The sequence below is a fragment of the Dromiciops gliroides genome, chromosome 4, assembly GCF_019393635.1.
Source record: "Dromiciops gliroides isolate mDroGli1 chromosome 4, mDroGli1.pri, whole genome shotgun sequence".
Classification (NCBI taxonomy): domain Eukaryota; kingdom Metazoa; phylum Chordata; class Mammalia; order Microbiotheria; family Microbiotheriidae; genus Dromiciops; species Dromiciops gliroides.
In genome coordinates, this window is record NC_057864.1 from 26028551 (window position 1) to 26053375 (window position 24825).

Sequence of the window (24825 nt, forward strand, 5' to 3'; positions counted from 1 at the left end):
TGGCCTCAGAAACTTAACACTTACTAGCTGTTTGACCCTGGGCAAGTCACTTAACCCCAATTGCCTCACTAAAAAAATAAAACAAAACAAACAAAAAAAAAAAGAAAGTGAAGTATTGAAGCTGATATCTATTTTAAGGAAAAGTAAATATCTAGAGGTTAGAAGTTTGTTTGTAATCTTGTGTTCCTATTCTACTGTACATATGGGAATGTTTCTTTTATTCGGTATTTAAATTCAATTTTTAAAAAATCATAGAAAATAAAAAGAATGGTTAAACAAATTATGTTATACAAATGTAATGGTGGAATCTTGCTGCTCAGTAAAAATTAATGAATATGAAGAATTCAGAGATGTATGAGAAGACTTATATGAACTGATGCAGAGTGAAGTGAGCAGAAATAGGAAAGTGTTATACACAATGACAACAATATAAATGAGAAGACCAAGAATAAGAAGAGCAAGAAGAACAAAAGAATCAAGAAGAACAAGAAGATTGTTGATGCTGTTAATGCAGGCTAGGGGTCCCTCAGCCCCATGGCAGATGGGAATAGTTTCATGTGCTGGGGAAAAGAATGTATAAACTCTAATAAACCACCAGAAGTCAACATGCAATTGGAGAGAGAAGCACTTGTAAGGCTCAAGGAGAAATGCAATTAGGAAAATGTTCTGGGAGTTTATTTTGAGCTGCAAGACCACTAGTCATGACAAGTTCCAGAATTTTCTCTCCTAAGGGCTATATTAGAGATCTAGTCCCCCGAGAAAGGGGCCAACCACCTCCTGCTAGAAGCTAAAGGGTACTACAGGGAGATAAATGTCTGGAAGCCCGGAAGAGCAAAGGGAGAAGAGGAAGGAGACATTTGCATAGATAAAATGATTAAGTCCTTAGGACCTGGTGAAGACTCCAAGGAAGAGGATACAGAGAGATAATACAGAGCCTGGGGAAATACCCACAGGAGCCAGGATATGGATGATGAGTCACAAAAGCAACTGAGAAGGAGCAATCAGATTGGTAAGAGATGAACCAGAACAGAGCAGCATCATGAAAACACAGAGAGAAGAAAATGTTCAAGAGGAGATTATGAACAGTGTCCAAGGCTGCAGAGAGGTCAAGAAGGATGAGGATTGAGAAAAGGCCATTGGATTTGGCAATTAAAAGATCAGTGGTAACTTTGGAGAGGGCAGTTTCAGTTAAGTAATGAGGTACAAAGTTAGACTGCAGAAAGGTGACATGCAAATGCTGTGTGCCTCTGGACAAGAGTGAGTAGATCTCAACAAGTGGAGATACAGGCAATATCGGAGGAAGAGGAAGGTCGTTCTTGAACAATCCCAAGACATAAGCTCAAGGTAAGGGGGCATTTACCACTCTGGTTTGGCCAGCACCTTAGAATAATAATAAGGTACAATGCCTTTTCTGTGTCCAGTCCTAGAAACCTATGACCCAGAGCTGTAGTGCTAAGATCACACATACAAGTGTTATTCCTGAAGCCTCCTTAATAACCCTCATGTCTTGGAGTTTCCCCTAGAAACATCAGAATGGTTCCAAGCAATCACTCAAGCTAACAAAATATTGATTATAAGAGAGTTTTGTTCATCCTTCATACACATGAAATTACACAGAACTCACACCCAAACCCATAAACAATCAAAACAATTCTCCTTCCTTCTGTGGTGGACCTCTGGCTCACCACGATCAGGTGTGGTTCTACAAATTTAGAGTACTACCCTAGATGGGGCTCCCTACCAGAAGAAATTCAGGGTTGATCCAGAGTCGGAAAGAAAAGCAGGACTCTTTTCTGGCAGGTCCCACCTTACTTAGGACCTCCCCAGGCCATGTCATTCATAGGACCAGCCAAGGGGCAGGCCTAGAGAGCTCATTCTCCTTGTAGCCCCTGTGCTGCATCATTCTTTCTCCCCCTTTCCTTCCTTCTCCCCTTCCTCCTCTCCTGAGTACTCTTCCATCCCCTGAGGTGCTGTTCAAATCCCTGGGCCCCTCTGCAGGGCACTTCCTGTTCCTGTTTGTAACTCCCTCCTTTATGTGGGTGAACCACCCACAGGTTTGCCTCTGCTCCAAAAAAAGAAACCAGTCATTCAACCAGCCTAACTCTAGCCTCGGGGCTCCTAACCTAGCATTGGTGGAATAAAAAAAAAAAGATAATTGTATTTCTTTTTTTTCCTTCCCCCCCCCCCCAATGAGGGTTAAGTGACTTGCCCAGGGCCACACAGCTAGTAAGTGTCAAGTGTCTGAGGCTGGATTTGAACTCAGGTCCTCCTGAATCCAGGGCCGGTGCTTTATCCACTGCACCACCTAGCTGCCCCTCCCCCCCACCATTTGCTTAGTTCTTAATTGCTTTCCAGAATATTTGGACCACCTCACATCTCCAAGAGGGCATTAATGTGTCTGTCCTCCCACAGCCTTTCCATCAATTGTCATTTTTCCTTTTTTGTCATTTTTGCCAATCTGGTGGCTATGAAGCAGAACCTCATAGTTGTTTTAATTTGCATGTCTCATTTACTTCGTGCATTTTCTCATATGGTTGTTGATAGCTTGTCTCTCTTATTTTGAAAATTGCCTCTTCAAGATGGCAGAGGAAAGGCAGTGAGCTCCTGAACTCATGACACAATCGCTCCAAAAACCATTCAAATAATGCCATAGGAAAATGCCCGGAGCAGCAAAAGTCACAGAAGAATGTGCTGAAATCATCTTCTAACCAAGAACGGCTTGGAAGGTCAGAAGGAGGGAGCTGCTGTGCTGATACAGGAGTTGATCCCAACCCCACAGACACCCTGACACAGATCTAGTCCCAGGAAGTCCTCACCAGAGAAGGAGACCCCCAGAGCCTCTGAATCAGCTGAAGCGCCAGTGTCATCTGGAACTAAGCTCACAGTCTGGTGAGTGGGCTGAGCCCTGGGCAGGGGGGAGACTACAGGGGTCTATGCTGGTGCTGAGGCAGAACTAGGATTTTACACCCCTGCTGAGAACCAGCAGGTAGGCTCGAGTAGAAGTGGCCCAGGTGGGGGAGGGGCACAGGCTCGTTGGAGCTAACAACCACAACACACAAAGCTGGTTGATTGGCAAGTTGGTCTGGGGTCATCTAAGGACCAGGGAACAGACCGGCGAGGGAAGAACCTGAGGGACTTCTTAAGCTTGGGATACTGCAGCCTGGAAATAGTGCCCCACTTTAAGGAGGTAAAAGTCTAGTAAAAGAAAGGCAAGATGAGCCAACAGAGAAAGGTGAGGCCCATAGAAAGTTTCTTCAGTAACAAGGAAGACCAAGAGGCACCCTCAGAGGAAGATGTCAGCATCAGGGCCCCTATATCTAAAGCTTCCAAGAAAAATATGAATTGGTCTCAGGCCATACAGGTGCTCAAAAAGGACTTTGAAGATAAAGTTAGAGAGGTAGAGGAAAAAATGGAAAGAGAAATGAGGGGGATGCAGGAAAGACATGAGAAAATTGCCTCTCCATATCCTTTGACCTCTGTTTCTTTCTCCCCTTGCTTTCTCAAAGCACAGTAGGGAAATACCTATTACTTTTAGACCTGCCTAACCCCCTTCATAGTGATTGCTAGGTGACACAGTGGATGGAGGGCTGGACCTGGAGGCAGGAAGACCTGAGTTCAAATCTGATCTCAGATACTAGCTGTGTGAGCCTGGGCAAGTCAATTCACCCTATTTGCCTCAGTTTCCTCTTCTGTAAAATGAGCTGGAGAATGAAATGGCAAACCACTCCAGTATCTATCTCTGCCAAGAAAACCCCAAATGAGGTCATGAAGAGTCCAACACGACTTGAAGACTCAACAACCCAACAAAAACCCCTTTCTTTCCCCTCAGGCCAGCTGGGAAGAAGTGGGTGGGGAGAGAATAAACCCAGGCTTTGGCCTACTAGTTGAGATATTGTTTTAGCATTTATTTAAATTTCTTCCAGCTCTATGAATGTATGAATCATCACATTGTAATTAACAGAAAATCTTGAGCCCTATGAATTTGGGGTTCAGAGTTGAGAGGATTAAATGAGATAACACATAAGAGCACTTTGCAAACTATTCAACTGGATCTGATCATGAAAAGTAAAGAAAATTGAATGAGAAATAAGATCTATTGAACCTGGGACATCAGCTCACCTAAGAGGGTTCAAGCCTTCTTCTGAGGCATGGTGGCAGTAGCTACTCTCAAAGAGCTGGAGCGCCATCTGGTGACGTAGACAGTATCTTACAGCCAGCTCCCTTAGCTGATTAAGTCATATTTGCTGGGCTGTCCAAAACTAACAAACTCCACAAATTCACAGGAGAAGAGTATCCTTGTGCCATCAATGGATTCCATGAATTTTATTTACACTGACTATCTCATGAACCCCCAGTCACTGCTAAAGCTGAAGGGGAGCTGGGAACTTCCTAGATATTTGAGTAAAATAAACTATAATTAAGAGAGGCAGCTAGGTGGTGCAATGGATAAAGCACTGGCCCTGGATTCTGGAGGACCTGAGTTCAAATCCGGCCTCAGACACTTGATACTTACTAGCTGGGTGACCCTGGGCAAGTCACTTAACCCTCATTGCCCTGCCAAAAAACAAACAAACAAAAAACTATAATTAGCTGTTGACTTTTAAAATATTTAATACCTTTGGTTCCATTGTTGTGTGGAGATGGCAGGGAAAGGGATGGAGGTCAGAAGAACTGTCAAATTCATTACAAAGCAGATCCCTTCAGCCCAAATCTGTTTCGCACCCACAAAAACAATCACCACATCTTTTAATAGCTCTGGGAATCTTTACACCAACTCCCACTGTTAAGTCAGGTAGGTTGGAGCAAAGCTAGTCATAGCTCCCCCTTAGTCTATGGGAGAGTCAGAGTGGTCTCTGTCGTTAATCAGTTTGAGCCCCCGTTCTGGTTTGTTGTCCTCATTATTAATTGCCAATGATTCCTGCCCCAGTATCATTAACACCAATTAGCTTTTACAAAGAGATAGCTGCTAAAAAAAAAATACAGTAAAAGGGAGCAGCTAGATTGTGCAGTGGATAAAGCACCAGCCTGGGATTCAGGAGGACCTGAGTTCAAATCTAGCCTCAGACACTTGACACTTACTAGCTGTGTGACCCTGGGCAAGTCACTTAACCCTCATTGCCCTGCTCCCCCCCAAAAAGATACAGTAAGAACAGAAGTACAATTTCCTGGAGTAAGAAATGGAATATCATTCCAGTATCTTTGCTAAGAAAACCCCAAATGGGGGCAGTTAGGTGGCGCAGTGGATAGAGCACCGGCCCTGGAGTCAGGAGTACCTGAGTTCAAATCCGGCCTCAGACACTTAACACTTACTAGCTGTGTGACCCTGGACAAGTCACTTAACCACAATTGCCTCACTGAAAAAAAAAAAAAAAAAGAAAAAAGAAAACCCCAAATGGGGTCATGGAAAAAAGTTAGACATGACTGAAACAACTCAGCAACAAAAAGAACCATTTCCTTCCAACACCTGGGGGGATACTCTCCCTTAGACCAGGGCTTCTTAAACTTTTTCCAGTCTTGACCCTTTTTTGCCCGAGAAATTTTTACACCATCCTGGGTATGTAAATATGTAAAATAAGTATGCAAATCAAACATTTACTGCCAAATTTTTTGTGACCCCCACATTCAGTTACACACAGTTTAAGAAGCTTTGCCCTAGACCACCTCAGTCTCACACTTAAAGCAGTTCCTACAAAACCTTTGTCCCACCCAGTTCAAGTCCAAATGCAGCATTATAGCATGATGTAATGGATGGAGCATGAAGACCTGTGTTCAAGGACTCCCTTATTAGGTGATTATTAGTTTGTGACCCTAGCCTAGTCAATTTCTGTGTCTCAGTTTCCTCAAATGTAAAATGAGGGGGTTATATTTAATGGCCTTCTAGCTCTAAATTTATGATCTTAAGTATGTCTAATGCAGATTTTGTTGATTTCTCATATTGTGATGACAAGATAAAACTTAGACCCCTTGTTTTCCAGAGTTAAGGCCCAGCAAGCAGACTGCACCCTGAGCTTGGCAGGACAATCCTTTGTGAGCACCCTCTGGGTGATCTCACCCTCTGAGCTAGTCACACAATTCACCAGGTGTCCTCTGATCAAAACCAAGCACTGGACAAAGTCAGAACGCCCTGTCTGCATTGAATTGAACTTGTCACATGCTTGCTGCTCCCTCACTGTCAGAGCTACTTACAGCTCACTGGGCACCAGCATAAGTATGAGATCTCTCCACACTTCCTCCGGTCCCCTCCACTAGGGGCAGGGCCCAGCACACCTGTCTACAGCTCCTCCTTGCTAACAAGCCTCTTTCCTCACTCTAACATTAAACTTCTAATTCCAGACTATTCTGTGTGGTTCTGGCCATTCCCAGGTTAAAGGCCAGCTCTGATCCGGTTGACAGTGAAAATGTCCCAATAGAACCGGAGTCTATGGAGCTTCATGCCTAGAGCTCACCTGTTGTCATCTCACATGGGTTGGGAATTGACAAGTAAGGGGAGGGCTCTACTCCCCAGCTCCGAACAAGGTGTGCTGACTATGTCCCATCCCCTTAGGGTGTGAAGATGAGGAGGCTTCTGATTGGCTGGATTGACCTGGAGGTGAAAATGCTTACACAAGTCATTTCTACTAGCCTTCCTGGCTGTGTTCAAGTGAGTAAGCCCTTGGTAGATCAGGAAGCCCAGGGCCTTTATCTCTACACTTCAGCCACTACCCCCTGGCCTGGGAGCTTGTGGGTCTGACTTTCTTTGTCTCTACGGTGTCTATTTTTCTTCCGTTTAGGCAAAGCAATAGTGGAGTGGGCTTCATGCTTGTGAGCTTCAAAAGGTCAGAATAGGGAAGTGCCAGAGAGCTCAGATCCCTGAAGGTTTTACCCGAGGCTGAGCATGGGGGAGGCCCCAGGAGGAGCCCTGAAGCACACTCTGCTTGACCCAGCCCAGTTTGGTCCATTGGCTACCACCTTGGGCCCGCCACTGCCCTTCACTGGGACTCGGCTTCCTGCGCTGTGAACTTGCTAGATGGTCTTCCCGCTCCGGCCGAACAGCTGGTGGGGTGAGCACCCCCACCGAGCTATAGGTCTAGGTGGGAGAGGACTTCAAAGAGCAATTCATTTGGGGGGGGGGGACGGGACCAAACGGTGCCCTTCATCCTGCCCAGGACAGGTAGGCTTGGCGTTCTCCCCTCCCACCTCACCCCGACATGGGCCCCTAACTGGGAGTCCAGGAGCCCGGGTTTGAGGCTGAATCATCGAGTGAGAACGGGAGGGGTGTCTTGATCCCCTTTATATTTATTCCGGAGGCACGTGCGGAGACAAACCCAGAAGCAGAGGCCTACAGAGACTTGGTGTCTCTTCTTCGGGAGGAGAGTTCCCTGAGGGCGGGGACCGCTTCGGCCCGGGTCTCACTGGGTTTAATTCGTGCTGCCTGAGAGGTTCTCCTTAGGGCCCGAGCAGCCCGTAGAGGAGAGCGGGCGGGCCCGGGGTCTGTCCAGCTGAGCGTCCGGCCCCTTCCGGCCCTTGGGCAAAGTCCCTGCCCTCCTGGGGCCCTCGGTTTCCTTTTCGGGAAGCAAGGGGGTGTGTCCGGAGGCGCCCCCTCCCTCGCTCCTGCCCGGCCCCCGCGGCAGCCCCGCTGCGCGTAGGTGGAGTCCTCGAGCCGCTGCCCCCCGCCCCGCCCACGTGGCTGCCGCGGCCATGCTGAGGACGCTCCCCCGAGTGCTGCGACCCCTGGCCCCCCGGGGCCCGGGCCGGAACACGGCCCGCGGCTGGGCCTCCCGGGACGAAGCTCTGGGCGCCGAGATCCAAGTGGGCGCCCTGCGAGGGGAGCGGGATGCAGGTGAGCGCGCCCCCGGGAGGGGGAGCTTCGACTTCCGGCTCCGACGGGGCGGGTGCGAGTCCAGCCGCGCCCCCTCCTTGGACCTCGGTTTCCCCGTCTGTGAAAGTCCGAGCTCGGACTAGGCCGCCGGCTGACCTCCAGGCACCCCTCCCTCTTGTAAATCTCTGCTCCTTTGGCCGGGGTGGGGGTGGGGGTGGGATGGGGGGGCGAGGGGCTGACCCCTCTCCTGGGACACCCCCCAGGGTCCTAGAAAGAGCCCGGGCTCGTCTGCTGTCCCTCGCCCGGTGACCTTGGGCAGACCACCGCCCCTCTCGGGAGTTCGGCCCCCTCCCCTGGCCAGGGAGAGGGCTGGCCTCCGGACCTCGGACTCTGCGTTCTGGGTTATGATGGTCTCAGCGTGGGACCTTTGGCTTCCCTTTCCTCGGGCTCTCTCACAGCCTCCTGTGCTCTCCTTCTGGGGGGGGGGTGTCCCAAGAACACCCCAGTCCCTCCCCCACTGCGTACCCTTCCCACCCAGCCTGACGTCACGACATCACCTTCTGTCTGTATTCTAATGTAGTATGTCCTAAGGTATTCCCTGTTCTAAGCAACCCCCGCCCCCCACTCCTACCCCCATGTCCCCTTTTCTAAGCACCTCCCCAGCTCTGGCATTCCCTGTTCTAAGACTCCTCCCAGCTCTGTCATCCCCTGTTCTAAGGTCTCTCCAGCTCTGACATTCCATGTTCTAAGGCTTCTCCCAGCTCTGACATCCCCTGTTGTGAGGCCTCTCTTGTTCTGACCTTCCCTGTTCTAAGACTCCTCCCAGCTCTGACATCCCCTGTTCTAAGGCTCCCCCAGTTCTGTCATCCCCTGTTCTAAGGCCTCTCCAGCTCTGTCATCCCCTGTTCTAAGGCCTCTCCAGCTCTGTCATCCCCTGTTCTAAGGCCTCTCCAACTCTGACCTTCCCTGTTCTAAGGCTCCTCCCAGCTCTGACCTTCCCTGTTCTAAGGCTCCCCCAGTTCTGTCATCCCCTGTTCTAAGGCTCCCCCAGTTCTGTCATCCCCTGTTCTAAGGCCTCTCCAGCTCTGACCTTCCCTCTTCTAAGGCTCCTTCCAACTCTGACCTTCCCTCTTCTAAAGATCTCATCTCTGACCTTCCCTGTTCTAAGGCCCCTGCCAGTTATCACTCTAAGCACCTGTTCCAAGGCCCTTCTCTGGTCTGACACTTCATGTTTCCAGATCCCTCCCAGCTCTGATGTTCTCTGCCTTAAGGACCCTCCCAGTTCTTACCTTCCTTGTCTTAACCCTCCATCTCAGATAGTTCTTGTCCAAGATCCTTTGCACCCTGCATGGATGTTCCCTGTTGTTACAGTTTCTTGGCTGATCTGTCTCTTCTAGCTCCTAGCTCCTGATTCAGAGCTGAGCCCAAGAAGGTGTCCTCTCTGGGCCCCGGGGACCCTGGCATCCCTGTCCCCAGTCCCCTGCAGTGACTGTAGCCCCAGGCCTGACAGATGTCTGAGTCACAAGTTTGCCCAGCCCTGGGGTGGGGGGAGGAGGGGTGGTGGAAAGTGGACTGACATAGGGCAGGGGCAGCCCCCTCCAAGGGAGAGCTGGCATGTGCCAAGGCCTGCCATGCAGGCTCCTTTTCAGTTAATGGGCCAAGCAGCTACCTTGGCCTTCACCTTGCCCTTAGGGGGACTGAGCCCCTCACCTCCCAAAGCAGCCCTTCCAGAGGCTGATTGCACTGGCTAGGATCCCCCCATAGCAGGACAGCCTGCCCTCCCACCCAGAGGCTGTGGGAGCTCTGAGTAACAAGTGGGGAGAGGGCCTGGGATTCTATCTAGGCTCTGCCCTTCCCTCTCTGGGCCTCCTCTCTGAATTGGGAGCCCAATCCCTCCAGATACTGTAATAAAATTAGAACACCAGGGTACCTACCTCAGGGGCTGGGTGGGTGGAAAGAACCCGGTATAAAAGTCAGCTCTTGCTTTCCTCAATCAGTGGGTGTCTTATCTTCCCAGGCCTGGGAGAGGCCTGAGGGTAGGGACCCAGGCTTCCCAAACTGTCTTCCCCCACCCCCTACCCACAATGCCAGGGACCCAGTGAACCCGAGCTCCTGGGATGGCCCAAGGGGGAAAGATGACCTGGGAAGGGGTGGGGGAATTAAGGTGAACTCTGAAGGGAGGGAAGGGCATGATTTTAAAGGCCCAACAGTCAGCTCCAGAAGGTGCCCAGGAGGGGAAGGAAGACCAGCCTCCAGAGCAATTTGGAGGCTGCCAGAAGACGATGGTGGGGAGGAGGGGAGGCAAGGCCTTGCAGGAGGGAGAGAGACAGAGAGAACCGGGGAGGAGGGAGAGCATCTGGCGAGGGGCACAGCCAGAGAACATGCCCAGTGTCTGGAGATGGAGTCTTTTGTGCTAGGAACGGTCCTGGACTGGTGCAGAGCAAAGGGGAAGCTGTACGCAAGTATAACTTATTTTGAATTGCTTGAGTTCTTGTGGGTAGGGAGTGGGAATGGAGGGAGGAAGAGAATTCGGAACACAAAGTTTTTAAAAATTGATTTTAAAATTTGTTTTTACATATATTTTGGAAAATAAAATTCTATTTTAAAATGTTAAAAAAAAAAAAGGACTGGAAAGCTGGGGGAGGGGCAGTCACCGAAGGCTCTCAAAGCCAGATGGAGAATTTCCCTTGTGATCTTGGAGGTCACAGGGAGCCCCTGAGGTGATTTGAGCTGGGACTCTAATTCCCTGCATTGGATAGATTGTGACTGAGGGGCCGCCTGCACCCCTGGGAGGTGGGGTCCATTGTTCCAGTGATTCCTTGGATTTCACAAGTGGCCTGTCCTCCTGACATCTAGCAGCAGATGGAGCTGTCTCTCTCCTTGATCCTCTCCCCTTTGGAACAGAATGCCTGGAGGGCAGGAATGGGGTTGTCCTTTATGTTCCCCATGCCAGGGTTGGATTTTGCCTGGGCTCAGTAGGCATACTGTTCTTTGGGGAGAAAAGTTTTCTTCTGGACCCTGCTGCAGCCAGAAACCCTCCCTAATCCTCCCCTTCCCCACCCTCCCTCTTTCAAAAAAAAAAAAAGACCTGCAGTTAATAAGTGGCAAGCGGATAGCACCTGGCAGCAGGAAGATCTGTTTGGCCTTGAGCTGTTTAACTTTTGAATCAATAATAGCAAGTGTTTGTTAGTATAGATCACTTTAAGATTAGCCAAGTGCTTACCTCTGTTAACTCATTTGACCCTCACCAACGACCCTGTAAGATAGGACTTGCTATAATCCCATCTTACAGATGGGGAAACTGAGGCACAGGGAGGTTAACTGACTTGCCCAGGGTCACATAGCTTGTAAGTGTCTGGGATCCAGATTCAAACTCAGATCTTCCTCACTCTTTAGTTAATTAATTAATTTATTTAAAGTTTTGAGTTCCCAATTCTACCCCTCTCTCATTCCTTCCCTCCCCCCAAGGTTGTAAGCAATTAGTATAGGTTATACATGTTCATGGTCTTTCTCACTCTTAAGCCCAGAACACTCTCCTCTGCGTTACCACCTGCCTCTTGAAAGTTTGCCAAGCATCTGAACTCTGCTAGGGAGAGGCTGATTCCCTCCAAGGGGTCTAGGAGGCAGAGAATGCTTCCCGGTGTCTAGCATTTCTCTGGCGGGAAGGTTGGCTTTCCCATGACCTGGGCTTGAGGGTCCCACGTAGACTCTTGGTAGTCATCACTGCCTTTCCAGCATGTTCACGAACTCTCTCCGACTGTTCTCTGATGTTGTCAAGGTCAAGGTCACCAGCTTCTGCTTGTGGCCTCCATTCACTTCCCCTTTTTGGGAAATCAGGCTGTGAGTACAAGACCTTGGGGACTTCCAGTCCACGCCTCTGTGACCTTTCTAAGGATGAGATCATATTTGTAAAGCATTTTGCAAACCTTCAAGCCTTTTATAACCACATTCTTAGTTTGGGCCCTCAGAGGCACTGTTTACTGCCTTCGGGGTTCTAAAGGTCTGGGGTTTCTAACACTACTTACAATGCGCCCCCACTGGTGGGCTCTCTTATTATTGAACAACCAAGTGAATTCCATAAGCTTTTAGGAAAGGGAGAAAGTATAGCAACAATATTTGGTACAAAACATTCCCCTCAAACCAGAGATGCACTCTCACCTTGTACATCCAGGATCCCTGGGGAGAGTGGGTTCAAGCTTAAAATACATGGTTATTGAGACATGAGTGTAAGATAGGGCACAAGGGTATCTCCCAGCTCCTTGCTCCTGGAGTCTCCTCCTCTCTTTGTGACACTGCTCTTGTTCTGTGCTCCTCCTGTATGTCTGGCCACATCTTCTTAGTGTCCTTTTCTGGGTGTTCCTCCAGATCCCATGATCCTCCTTCACATATTGGCTGCATGTCCCTGGGCAAATCACTTAAATCCCAGTCAAGAAACTCTTACGTTATGGAACAGTTGTGGATTTCAGTTAGTAAAAGGAGCTTCCTCACCAGATGTTCCCTATCTATGCTAGTGAAATGACAGGTTTAGACTCAACAAAATATAAATGAACTTAGTTATCTCCAACAAACACATAAACACTGAAACAGAACTTTAAATGATGATCATGTATGAGGTTTTTACTGTTTGCAAACCACTTCACGGTTTACAAAGCACCTGATAGTTTACAAAACTGTTTACAGCATCTTCTCTCCTGGCTTTCTAGGTATCGTTGAGATCTTGATGAATAGACCTCAGGCCCGAAATGCTTTGGGCAAAGTCTTTGTCAGTGAGGTGAGTGAACCTGGCCCTATAGTTTCCTCCAGGGTCTCCCTGCCCAGGTATGACCTTCCTATGCAAAAGGGCAAGAAACAGACTCCACAGGCTGGTGTCAGAGAGGGCAAACCCAGAGGGGTTCCCATCTCTATCCTTAGCCAAGCATCGCTTTGGCACTGGGGATTTGGGAGAGGACTTGAAAGGCTGTTACATGAATATGGATTATTGGCCTTGGTCTGCTTGGCCCCAGAGGGAAAACTAGGTACAAAGGGGGAAATTATAAAGAAGCAGATTGAGGCTTGAGGGCAGGAAAAAACGTTATAAAAATTCCAGAATTCTGGAATAGGAGAGCATCCAGCTAGACCAACTCACCCCATTAAAAGAGACCTGAAAAGTGGTCACCCTGTGTCTGCTTAAGGACAGCCGAGGAAGGGGAGGTAGCATTGTCCCCAAGGGGAATGGCTGCTTTTCAGTGGAAGATAGTGGGTCCCCTGCTTTCTGGAGGTCTTTAGGCAGGAGCTGGATGACCACTTGGGGATGTTGCAGAGGGAGTTCTCGACCAGGTCTGGACTGTACCTGGCCTCTGAGGTTCTGTTCAGGGACTCTGTGATTAGGAAGTTTTGGAGATTTCCTAATGTATTCAGTTCAATAAGCATTTATTAAGCCCCTACTGTATACAAAGGACTGTTCCAGGCCCTGAGGAAGCAGATAAAATGAACAAGTCCCTGCCCTTACAGAGCTTACATTCTATAAGAAAGTTAAGCAAGTATACGGATGAGGGCAAGAGTATTTAAGGGAGAACAGTAACCACTGGGGGTATCAGGAGGGCTCTCACGTCAGAGCCAACAATCTCGGAAAAGAGTTGGGGATGTACAAGGCAGAGGTGAGGAGGGAGTGTGCTCCACTCAAGGAGGGGACACAACTGGAGCAACGGCAGAAGGAATGCCAAGTTCTGGAGCAGCAAAGAGGGAGGTTTGTCTGCCACGCCCCCTCCAATCACAAGATCCCTGGCGTTCTCTCAGTGCCTCCCTGTGGGCTGAGGGTACTCCAACTCCTCCCTGGTGACAGACCAGATGTCTGTCATCTAAGGTCCCTCTGGGCTTGGGTTGAGGCAGGTTCATGGACCATCCCAGCTACCGTCCCCTGTAGGCTCCCCACCACACACTCAATGCACTACTAGCCCATCAGCTCTCCTGAAGGTTCATCATGAATGATACCCTATCTTCCATTGGCCATCCCCCATGCCTGGAGCCCTCTCCTCCTGCACCCCTGCCTCTTGGGGCCCTCCCAGAGCCACTCTTTCACGATATTTAACCTCCCTGGGCCTCAGTTTCCCCCTCTGTAAAAGTGTCTGAGACCCTTCCAGCTCTAGCTCTCTGCCCCCTCTCCAGTCACTAGGGCCCCTTTATTTTGATGTTAGTTTTTTTCCCACTCTCCTTTGCCCCCTTGGTAAAAGGTAAATTCGTGGAGAGCAGAGACTGCTTTGTCTTTTTGTCTCTGGATCCTTGGCACCAGCACATGCCTGGCAAATAAACGCTTGTAGAATTGATGACCCCTCTGAGGATGGAGCCCCCAGGAGGGTGGATAGGATATTCCCGATGGGCTGGGGCAGAAGACGCAATCACCTCCCTGGCTCAGAACACCAGCCCCAATCTCAGTCTGAGTTCTTGGCGACAGGCATTGATTTATGAGTCGCTTACTAGGTGCCAGGCACTATGCTAAACGCTAGGAAGATACAAAGACAGACAAAAACAGCCCCTTCCCTCCAGGTGCTTACAGTTAACATGCAAATAACTACAAATCGAATTACTGTCTACTGTGCAAATAGAAGTAATAGCGGCAGTTTACACAGTTACTCAGACACATTCTCCCCTCTCTCCCTACAACCATCTTTGGCTCTTCCTTTCCCTGGGCCCTTTTTTATGTGCTAGTCATCCAGATTGTTTTCTCTTTCAGTTGTCAGATGCCTTGGACGAGCTTCGCCTCGACAGGAGTGTCCGAGTGGTCCTGTTCAAGAGTGGTGTCAAGGGGGTATTCTGTGCAGGTGAGTGACATTCGGGGACACCTCTGAGATCAGAGGTCCCCATGTCCTTGGCCTTCTGACTGCCTGTTCTCTCTGTACCTGCATCCTTCCTAATCTGAGGTGATACCAAATAGGGCACTCACTCCAGTCCTCACCAGGGCAGAAGGCACTGAGGTTCAGTCCAATCCAACAAGCATTTATTAAACACCTACTGTGTGCTGGGCACTGGCGATATAAGGACAAAGAACAAGGCAGTCCCTGCCCTTGAGTAGTGTCCATTCTCTTAGGAGCACACTACCCACACCCCTCAACCTAATGTGGGTCTCCAGACAGTAGAGGTGTAGTAACCCAGATTGGGCTCCTCCATGGCCCTGGAGAAGTGATCTCCCTACTCGAGAGGACACCATCCTCTCATCACCTCCTGCCCCCGGACAGAGCCACTGAGCCTCCGGGAGCCCCCTCCCCCTCGTCAGCTGCTTGCCTGGAGGAAGAGGCTGGCCTGGGTATGAGCCCGCATTCCTGGCCTGGCTTTGAGCCAGTACAAGTCAATTCTTCACTGTCAGGCTGGCTGGGACTTGCTGCCTCCCTGCTCTGGGGCACGAACGTCCCTTGGGAGCTAGGAATGGGGCTAGCAATGCTGTACTGCTCCATCCTGCTCCCTGGCCCTCCTCCCCAGTGTTTGCTGGATTAAGGGGCCCCCAGAAGCCAGCTCATCCAGCCCCCCTCATTCTACCGGGAGGGGAAGGGATTTGTCTGACATCACACAGAGCGTGTGGAAGAGGTAGAATTTGAACCCAGGCCCTCCAGCACCAGCTCTGCTGCTCTTTCTGTGGTGCCCCACTGCTTCCTATGAGAGGAGGGGACAGCAGATGGGGGACCCAGAGACTCTTTGACGACTAACTGGGACTGGACCTTCAAGGATTCACCGATTCTTAGGACTTGGGGCCCTCACCGAGGCTCATCCTCCAGCCTACCCCGACAGGCCCCTTTGCAGCCTCCCTGATCAGGGCTGCCAGAGTGTCTCCAAGCCTCAGGGGGTGCTCCTCTAGCTCCTCCCGCTCCTCTCTAAGGGCCCCGCAGAGGCCCAGTCCTGACCCCCCTCCCCCATGTGCTCCGGCCCCTCCCAGGTGCTGATCTGAAAGAGCGAGAAAGAATGAGTGAGCCCGAGGTGGCCACCTTTGTGCACAAGCTCCGGAGTCTGATGAACCAGATCGGTAAGAGTCACAGGGGAGGAAGGTACAGGGCCCAAGGGCCCAGCCCAGTCCAGCCGGTGCATCCACGCCCAGGCATGGAGTAGGGCTCAGGCCTCACTCAGGTGGAGAGCTGGCCTGGCCTCTCATGGTTGCCCAGCCCCTCCTTCCTGAAGCAGCCCTTTCCACACTGGGACAGCTCCCTGCCCCTTCCCTCACTGTCTGGTTCTGTCCTCTGAGGCCAAGCAGAGCCAGGCTGATCCCTCAGCCCCTCAGATAACTGCAGACCGCTCATGTCCATCTCCCCCAGGCTGATCATTGCCAGGTCCCTCTCCTGATCCTCAGATGCCAGGGCCCCTGGGGGCCCTGGCCCACTCCGGCCCCCTGCCCCATCCCGCCTGCTCTCAGTGGTCAGGACTGTCACCCATTCTTCAGATGTGGAGAACTCTTGACGGGGCAGCCCAGGGCAGGCTCTGCTCTCTCACCTCCTCCGGAGCCAAGGAGGGAGGACCTTTCCACCCAAGGCCTCTCCGTCTAAGGCTTGGGCTACTTCCCGGGACCACACTTTAGAGAGCCGGTTCAGGGCAAAGGCTTAAATAAAAACTTGGTGGGGGGAACCGCCACCCTGGTGCCTCCACCCCCATCTCTGATGGAATAATCCTGGTAATGATCAGAGGCATTTCTGCTCAGGGCCTTCACAGATGCTCTCTTGTTATCTGCCCAACAGCTCTGGGAGATAAGGGCTAGAATGAACCCTCGTCACCGGTGAAGAAACCCAGGCAGGCTGGAAGGGAGGGGGGAGTGAAGCAACTCCGTCCATTTTGCTGAAAAGCTTTTTTTCTCTTGTTCTTGGCCACAAGGGATGGCTACTTGAATAGAGGAGGGGGAGGGACATATTCAGAAATGAAGGTCATGTAAAAAGAATCGAAAGCCCACCCCTCCAGGATGTCAAATTGTATTTAAGATGAATCGGGAATATACAGGTAGTTAGGAATGAGGGAAACCGCTCCCAGGGGCTTTACTGGGTAACAAAGAGAACTCTTTCTCTCCATTAGTAATTGAGCTCTTCTCGGCTCTGTCAAATGTGCCCGTTTTTGAGTCCAGGAAACTGAGGCCCAGGGAGGCTTAGCAGTGTGCCCAGGTGCTATCCTGAAACCAGCTGTGGCAGACAGAGTCCCAGGAGCCTTGGGCTGGGCCCTTTTTTTTATTTTTTGGGGGGGGCAGGACAGTGGGGGTTAAATGACTTGCCCAGAGTCACACAGCTAGTCAGTGTCAAGTGTCTGAGGTCGGATTTGAACTCAGGTCCTCCTGAATCCAGGGCCGGTGCTCCATCCACTGTGCCACCTAGCTGCCCCCCCTTTTAAAATTTTAATTTTATTTTATTTTATTTTATTTTATTTTATTTGGGGGGTTGGGTCCTTCTGATGGGGACAGTATTGAATCCTGTCCTTGGCCCTACCTTGGCCATAGGTCCCAGGCTGTGTCCTTGCATGTGTCCATTGTCCCCACAGCAACATTTCCTGCACCTACCATTGCAGCCATCGATGGGTTTGCTCTGGGGGGGGGCCTGGAGCTGGCCCTGGCCTGTGATCTCCGTGTGGCAGGTATGCTGTAAACAGGGTGGGGAGCTTGGAGGGGGGAGGGGGCGAGAGTCCCAGAAAGCCGGAATCCTGTCTTCCCTGAGGGAAGGAGAGCCTTGTGTGGGCTGGAACGCCCTAGGCAGAGCCAGCGTGAGGGCCGCCTTCAGAGGTCAGCCAGACCAGCCTCGTTTTACTGAAGAGGAAACTGAGGCCCAGGGAGAGAAAGTGACGTGTAGATAGCAAGCAGAAGAGACGAGGTTTGTCCTCAGGGCCTCTGGCCCCAGATTGGGTTCTCTTCCTCTCCCGAGACCCAGATGTCAAAGGTCACTTGCTTAGGGTCACATAGCCAGTGACTGCAAGAGTTGAGATTTAACCAGGTTCTTGGCACAACAGCATCGAACTGCCTCTGAGGGGGAGGGGAAGGCAGGGGAGGGAACAGCCTGAAGAGAGGCCCTGAGGTTGGAATAAGCAGGGCTTGAGAGCACAGGCCCTGGATTCAGGAGGACCTGAGTTCAAAAGCGGCCTCAGGCACTTGACACTTACTAGCTGTGTGACCCTGGGCAAGTCACTTAACCCTCATTGCCCTGCACCCCGCCCCCCCCCCAAAAAAAAGGAATAAGCAGGGCTTGAGAAATGAGGCTAAACAGGTGGGAACAGAGAGAAGGCCTGAGGGCAGGCAAGGAGTCATGAGGAAGTGGTAGACACGTCCTCCTATGTGCAAGGTGCTGTCCTTGGTGCTAGTGTGAGGAGAGAAAGGTGAAAAAGGTCAGGTGGTAGAGAGGCAGTGTGGGGGAGGGATGGATGGATAGATGGATGAGCAGTGAATGAATGAATGCATGAATAAACAAATGAATGAAAAGGCCTTTTTAAAGCACTTACTAGGGCAGCTAGATGGTACAGTGCATAGAGCACTGGCCCTGGAGTCAAGAGTACCTGAGTTCAGGTTGGCCTCAGACACTTGACACTAGCTGTGTGACCCTGGGCAAGTCACTTAACCCCAATTGCCTCACTGAAATTAATTAATTAATTAATTAAAACTAACTAAATAAATAAAGCACTTACTAAGTGCCAGGTCCTGTGTGTACAGACAAGCTAATGGATGCCAGGTTGGGTCTTACAGGTGTTAAGTTGGCATCCATTAACTTGTTTTTTTTAAATATTTTTATACTTGTAGTTCAGTACAATTGGATTCCTTTGTCATCCCATGCCTTTTATTTTATGTGTTTAAAAACATGATTCTGAAACAGGACCCTCGGCTTCCCCAGGCTGACTACCCCCAGAGCCCGGGACACTGGAGAGATGAAGAGCCCCTGGCCTTAAAGGCATTCCTATGAAAGAATAGGGGTGTAGGATCCTAGATCTGGAGCAGGAAGGGACAGTGGAAGCCATCTCGTCCAACCCTCTCATTTTATAGATAGAGAAACTGAGGCCCAGGGAGGTGGCATCTTGCCCAAGTTCACTCACTAGGAGGAAGTAACAGAGCCTGGGTTTGAACTCAGGGCCTTGAACTACATACAAATCCCGGGTTCTTTTCACAATGTCACTTCGAGCACTGGCCTTGGAGTTGGGAGACCTGGATCCAAGTTGTGTTTCTGCCTTTTAGCCGGGTCACCCTGGACAAGTCATTGACGGTCTCAGTTCCTGATGGGTAAAATGGCACGGCAGGGTCCCCCAGGCACAAGCTCCATAAACTGAAAACAATGACAGAAAAGGGAATTGTGGTCATTGCAGAGGCCCTTAAGTGAATGCCAGGCTGACAAGTCTGGCTTTTGTGTGCACAGGCATGGGGTTTGGAGAAGCTTTGCCTTGGTAGCTGGGGGGATGAGTGACATGGCAGGAGGCAGAGAGGTGAGTCATGGTGTCTGGGGGGGGAGTGGCCACATTTTGTATCCTTTCCAACTTCCATCTCCCTCCACGCTGACCCAGAGCAAACAGAGGAGCCTGGAACTTGGGAGCCTGAGTGGCTTAGGGAAAGGGCAATGGGGGGAGGGAGGCCTGGGGAGGATGGCAAGGGACTTTGACAAGGTCTCCTGTTTAAATAGCTTCTTCTGCCATCATGGGACTGATAGAGACTACCCGAGGACTCCTTCCAGGGGCAGGTACTTTGAGCCTCACCCTCCCTAACCCCATCCCCCGATTCCTTGTGTTTCTGCCACTCCCCCACCCCCACCTGGGCAGTCTTGGTTCAGCACCTCCTTGTGTTGGTGATGGGAGGAAGGGTGGGGCCTCGCCTTAGAGGAAGGATGAGTATAGAATTTGCCTCCCCTGGGAAACCTGTCATTGACCCCACCCCCCTTCTGATTGCTTTTGACCCTGCCCTCTGACCATGGCTGATGCCCCAAGCCCCTCTCTGCCTTCCTGCCTGGGCCCACACTCCCTTCTTGCAGGGGGGACCCAGCGCCTACCTCGGTGTGTGGGCGTGAGCATGGCCAAGGAGCTCATCTTCACAGGACGTCGAATCAATGGAGAAGAAGCGAAGGGCATTGGGCTGGTGAACTATGCAGTGCCCCAGAACCAGGAGGGCACTGCTGCCTACCACAGGTCCCTAGAGCTCGCCAGGGAGATAGCTCCACAGGTGATGGAGCTGGGGGGTAGGGCTGGGCCATTCTGGGTACTTAGTCAGGAGTAGGCCAAAAGTGTACGTGTCAGGAGTGAGGGGGAAGGCAGTGATTCAGAGTCCCAAGGGCCTAGAACGTGTAGAACGTGCCAGGCAGATAAAACCTCCTAGTCCTTCATTTGCTGGAAGGCTTGTTTTGTAGCTGGTGACTCCCAGCTTATCCAAGGAGTATATAAGCAGTCATATCTACTGTATAGGACTGGAGGGACTAGGAGAACCTAGCCAAGAGCCAATGGGAAGCGGGGAGGGGACCTGGGGCTCCAGGCGGCGTGGGGATGGGAGTTGGCATCTAGCTGGGAAGGGGGCATGGGCCCAATGGGGGCTGGAAGATCCCTACTGCCTGCTGTTCCTGCCCAGCACCCCCCCAGCGGGATCCGGGCAGGGGGAACATTGCCCAGTGATAACGACTGCCCCCTGTGGGGTTCGTGTTGCTGGTGGAAGTGTAGGGAGGGGTAACTCCATCCTCCCCACCCCCAGCTGCTGTTCCTCCTCTTCCTCTTTGAGGGAAGGGACTTTTTCATTTTGTCTTTGTGCCTAACACATAGTAGGTGCCTGTTGAATTTATTTCATTGGGTCTGTTTGCTCATTTATAAAATGAAGGTGTCACTTCTCTCAGGTCCCTTCCAGCTTTGATATTCTAGGACTTGCTCACGTTGGTGCCTGAGAGAAGGACTAGGAAATGCATTCATGAGTCTGAGTGGAGCACAGAGCTTTCTGGGTCAGGGCCCTGGCCTGGCTTAGCCTCATCTGGCCTGCTTCATGACTCAAGCCTGTCTCTTTCCCCTTGTAGGCCCCCATCGCAGTGAGAATGGGAAAAGTGGCCATTGACAAAGGAATGGAGGTGAGAAGGGGGTGGGGCTCGGCAAGGATAACTGAGGTGGGACCCAGGGGCTGCAAGCACAGGCTTCTGAGCTAGCTTGGTATGGGGAAACGAGCCCTGGCTCTGCCGGCAGAGGACCCAGGTTCAAATACTAGCTCGCCTACTCTGTGACCTTGGGCAAATCAATTTCCTGGGCCTCAAGTTTCTCTGCCAGGAGGCTAGACTAGATCCATGCTGCTGCTGCTTCTTTTTTTTTTTTTTTTTTTGCAGGGCAGTGAGGGTTAAGTGACTTGCCCAGGGTCACACAGCTAGTTAAGTGTCAAGTGTCTGAGGCTGGATTTGAACTCAGGTCCTCCTGAATCCAAGGCCAGTGCTTTATCCACTGCACCACCTAGATCCATGCTTCTTAACCTTTGTGGGTGCCCTGTACCCTTTGGTAGAGTCTGGTGACACTGTGGACCCCCTGTCAGAAGAGTTTGTGGATGCATAAAAAGGAAACATTTTATTGAAACAGTTATCCAAATGAAAAGATACAGCAAGTTCACGGCCCCCCAGAACTAGAGGGGCTCTAAGGTCCCTGACTGTTTGTTCCAAGTCTGACTACGTGGAAGTCATCCATCCAGTTTGTGAACAAGATGGCATGGCTGTGGTCACATTGGGGCATGTTTGTTGTGTGAAGCCAGCAAGGTTTTGGGCACTGCCTGGTCCTCTTCTACAAAGCAGATGCCTCAAGCCTTTCCCTGGCTCTGCTGAGGGGCTCTTCTCATCTGCAGGAGGATGCAGATAAAGGCCTTTGGAACTCAAGAGATGGCCTGTGGGTCCTGTCCTGTGCCCGACCCTAAGGCCCACAGGCATGTGGTGTGTACTTGGAGGACTGGAGACATAGCTTGAGTCAAGGACAGTGGTCCTCATCTGGAGCTCAGGTCTAAGATTCTGTAATCTCTAATGTCCCCTCCGGGCCTAGGGCCTGACAATCCCTGTGCCCTGTGCCTGTCTGGGTGTGAGGAGCAGAGGGCAGGAGAGCAGCCCTGGGCACCTGGCCTTTCTCTGGCACGCATAGCAGACACGGAGGGCTCTGCTCTGGGCCCTCCCTGCAGTGGGGAGGCCTTTGTCGGGGGGGACCTTGTCTTGGCTACCATCCTCTGCTCTCACACCCCAGGGGCAGCAACTTGGGAGAGGGAATACCTCATGAAATCCCCCAGGGGATAAGTAGGGATGGTTACCCAGGAGCCTTTTGCTGAGGAGGAAGAGGCTGGGGTCCATGACACAGAGTAGATCGGGTGCTTGAACCCTGGGACCAGGGAAGAATGAGGAACAACTGAGTCAGCCCCATCTGGTAGCCAAGGCTGTGCCAAGCTCTCCTGGCCTTTGACCAAGAATCTGTTCCTGTTCTGGAGCCTGAGTATTGACACAGGCTCGATGGTGTACCTGCTAGGAGTGTTAGCTAGCCACCAGGCTGCATCTGTGCCAGGCCCTACCTTGTGTGCCCACAGCCCGGGGCTGTGTTCCTTAGCTAAAGAGCAAGACACTGTAGCCCAGACACAGAACAGGTAGCCCCTGGGCCTCCCTCAGAGCCAACCTAGCCCAGCCTGGAAGGACCCCTAGGGACCCCCTGAAACTTCAGGCCAAATTGGGGAGTAGGGAGTTGTCAAGCCATAGGCCAGAGCCCAGCCTGGGCTGCTCCTGCTGAGCAAGGCCACAGGTATCGGAGCTGGGCTTTGGAGTCTGTCTGTCTGATGGAACCTCAGAGATCCTGGTTCTGCCCCCTTCATCAGCAGAATGAGGGTGTGAAACACAGCAGGGTTTCTTCACCTTTTCTAGCTCCAGGACCCCCTTGGCAGTGAGTCTGGTGAAACCTATGGACCCGGGGGCAGCTAGGTGGCGCAGTGGATAAAGCACTGGCCCTGGATTCAGGAGGACCTGAGTTCAAATCCAGCCTCAGACACTTGACACTTACTAGCTGTGTGACTCTGGGCAAGTCACTTAACCCCCCATTGCCCTGCAAAAAGAAAAAAAATAATAATCCCAGAAACCTATGGGCCCCTTCTCAATTATGTTTTTACAAACATCAAATAAAATACATAGGGATTACCAAGGAAACAAGTTCTGTTGAGTTGTTAGCAAAATACTTTTTAAAAAGCTCCTGGGCTGACTGACCCTCCTTGTTCTAAGAACTGGTGGGTCAAGACAGAAAGCTCACTGGCTCAGCTGGAGGTGCCTCTATTCCCCACCCCCTCGCCCGCTCCCCCCAGCCTCTCACAATGTCATCTGCATCCCCACAGGTGGACATCACATCCGGAATGGCCATCGAAGGAATGTGCTATGCCCAGGTATGTTGTGGCCAATGTATGCTGGATCACCTCCCCTGACTAGTCTGAGCTTGGGGCTGGGTGCGAGTGCTCGCCTTTCCCCCACCACACAGCTGTGTGATTTCAGGAGAGTCACGTCCCATCCCCGGGCCTTTGTTTCCTCAGCTCTCCGCCGAGGACAGTGCTTTGCTCACCCTCTAGGAGGGTGGGGAGAATCTCGTAGCTTTAGACTCTCTAACAGGGAGAGCTATCCCACAGTGCACTGGGCTGCCTGGGGAGGGGGTGAGCGCTTCGTCGCCCAGGCGGAGGCCAGATGCACCACTTGGCAGCTGCCTTACCACGGGATGCCTTTTCAGCTGTCGGTTGCACTTGGCGACCAAGGAGGGCCCTTTCTCACTCAGATCCAGTGATACTGTGAGCCATGATCTAGAGAGGTCAGAAGTGAAGGGTAGCTCTCCCACCAGCCCAGGACCCTGCCACTCGAGGAGACCTGGATGAGTTGTCCATCCACAAGATTTACGAAGTGCTCACTGCATCAGGACCCCTGATTAGACCCCAGAAGGGCCCAGGGTAGAGGCTAGTCTGGTCTGCACAGACCAGAACTCCAACGGATATCCCTGGACAGCTGTAGAGCCAGGTATTAATCATGGGGAGGTAGAGCCCTGAGGGGTGTGTGTATGTCCGTCTGGGGCTAAGGAGTCATTGACCAGAGGCTGTGTCTCCTCACGGACCCAGAGGCGTGGCTACAGGGATCCTGCCGCACACCTTCCCTATGCCAGCTGGACACTGGAAAGAATTACAATCGTGCATTTTTTCTCCCCACAGAACATCCCAACCCGGGACAGGCTGGAGGGCATGGCAGCCTTCCGGGAGAAGCGGCCACCCCGTTTTGTTGGCGAGTGAGTCTCTGACGGTGTGTCCAGGGGTGTCTGCCACCCTGCAGCCTGGGCCCCCAGAGGCAGGAGCACTTAGGAAAGTCAACCCTCTGTTCTGTCATAAAATCCTTCACTTTGGTTGGTACCTGCTTTGTTTTGTGTTCCCCCTGCATCATCCCTTGCTGCTCTGGCAGAACATTGGAGGCCACTGGGGCAGGGGGCCTTCTCCCATCGCAGACACACAGGGCCGTCCATCAGGATCCCTCACCCACCACACCCCTCAGCCCTACAGGTGTACCAAGAGCTCAGGGGGCAGGAGAGACTCGGGGGTCCCCTTTCTGGGTTTCATCCTCTCCATTAAATAAGGGATTGAACTAAAGCCCGCAATAACTAGCATCTGTGTTGCACTTTTAAAGTATGATCTTGTGATCCCCACAACCACCTTGGGAGGGAGATGCGATCCCCTTTTGCAGATGATTAAGGGGCTTGGGCGTGACCACACAGCTAGCCAGGGTCAGAAGTAAGATTCAAACACTGTGTCCTCCTGTTGACAGACAGACAGACAGGCAGACAGAGACCAGGCTGGGGACTTGGGGCTGACATTTTCTGGCCCAGCCTCCCAGGTACTGAGGAGACACTAACAGGCTGGGGCGCTCTCCTCCTATACCAGGGGTAGCTTTCTCAGCTTTGCCGAGCATGACCTTCAGAAGCCAAGTGTGCTCTTGGCCACGGGTGCCAGAAATGGCCCGGAAGGAGTGTCCTGTTCATGGTCCCTCCGTCCCTGACAGGTCCCTGACCACCCTGGGGACTCAGAAAATGTAAAACCTGGGCTGTGGGAAGTGAACTCATGGGTGTGGGCA

The 24825-nt window shown here is 51.5% G+C and overlaps 1 protein-coding gene across 2 annotated transcripts; it reads left to right on the forward strand.

Annotated features, from left to right (window-relative positions):
- The first annotated feature begins 7535 nt into the window (after positions 1–7535).
- Positions 7536–24110, forward strand: ECHDC2 (enoyl-CoA hydratase domain containing 2). Of its 2 annotated transcripts, XM_043999782.1 has the most exons (10): positions 7539–7819; positions 12502–12569; positions 14508–14595; positions 15702–15788; positions 17276–17368; positions 19387–19443; positions 19732–19919; positions 20752–20802; positions 23064–23111; positions 23916–24110. In XM_043999782.1, exons 1-10 carry the CDS (start codon positions 7678–7680, stop codon positions 23991–23993), a joined length of 900 nt encoding a protein of 299 aa, XP_043855717.1. In that variant the 5' UTR covers positions 7539–7677; the 3' UTR covers positions 23994–24110. The 2 variants fall into 2 exon arrangements, with proteins under 2 accessions (XP_043855718.1, XP_043855717.1); XM_043999783.1 differs by lacking the exon at positions 17276–17368 and having other exon boundaries at positions 7536–7819.
- The last annotated feature ends 715 nt before the right edge of the window (positions 24111–24825 follow it).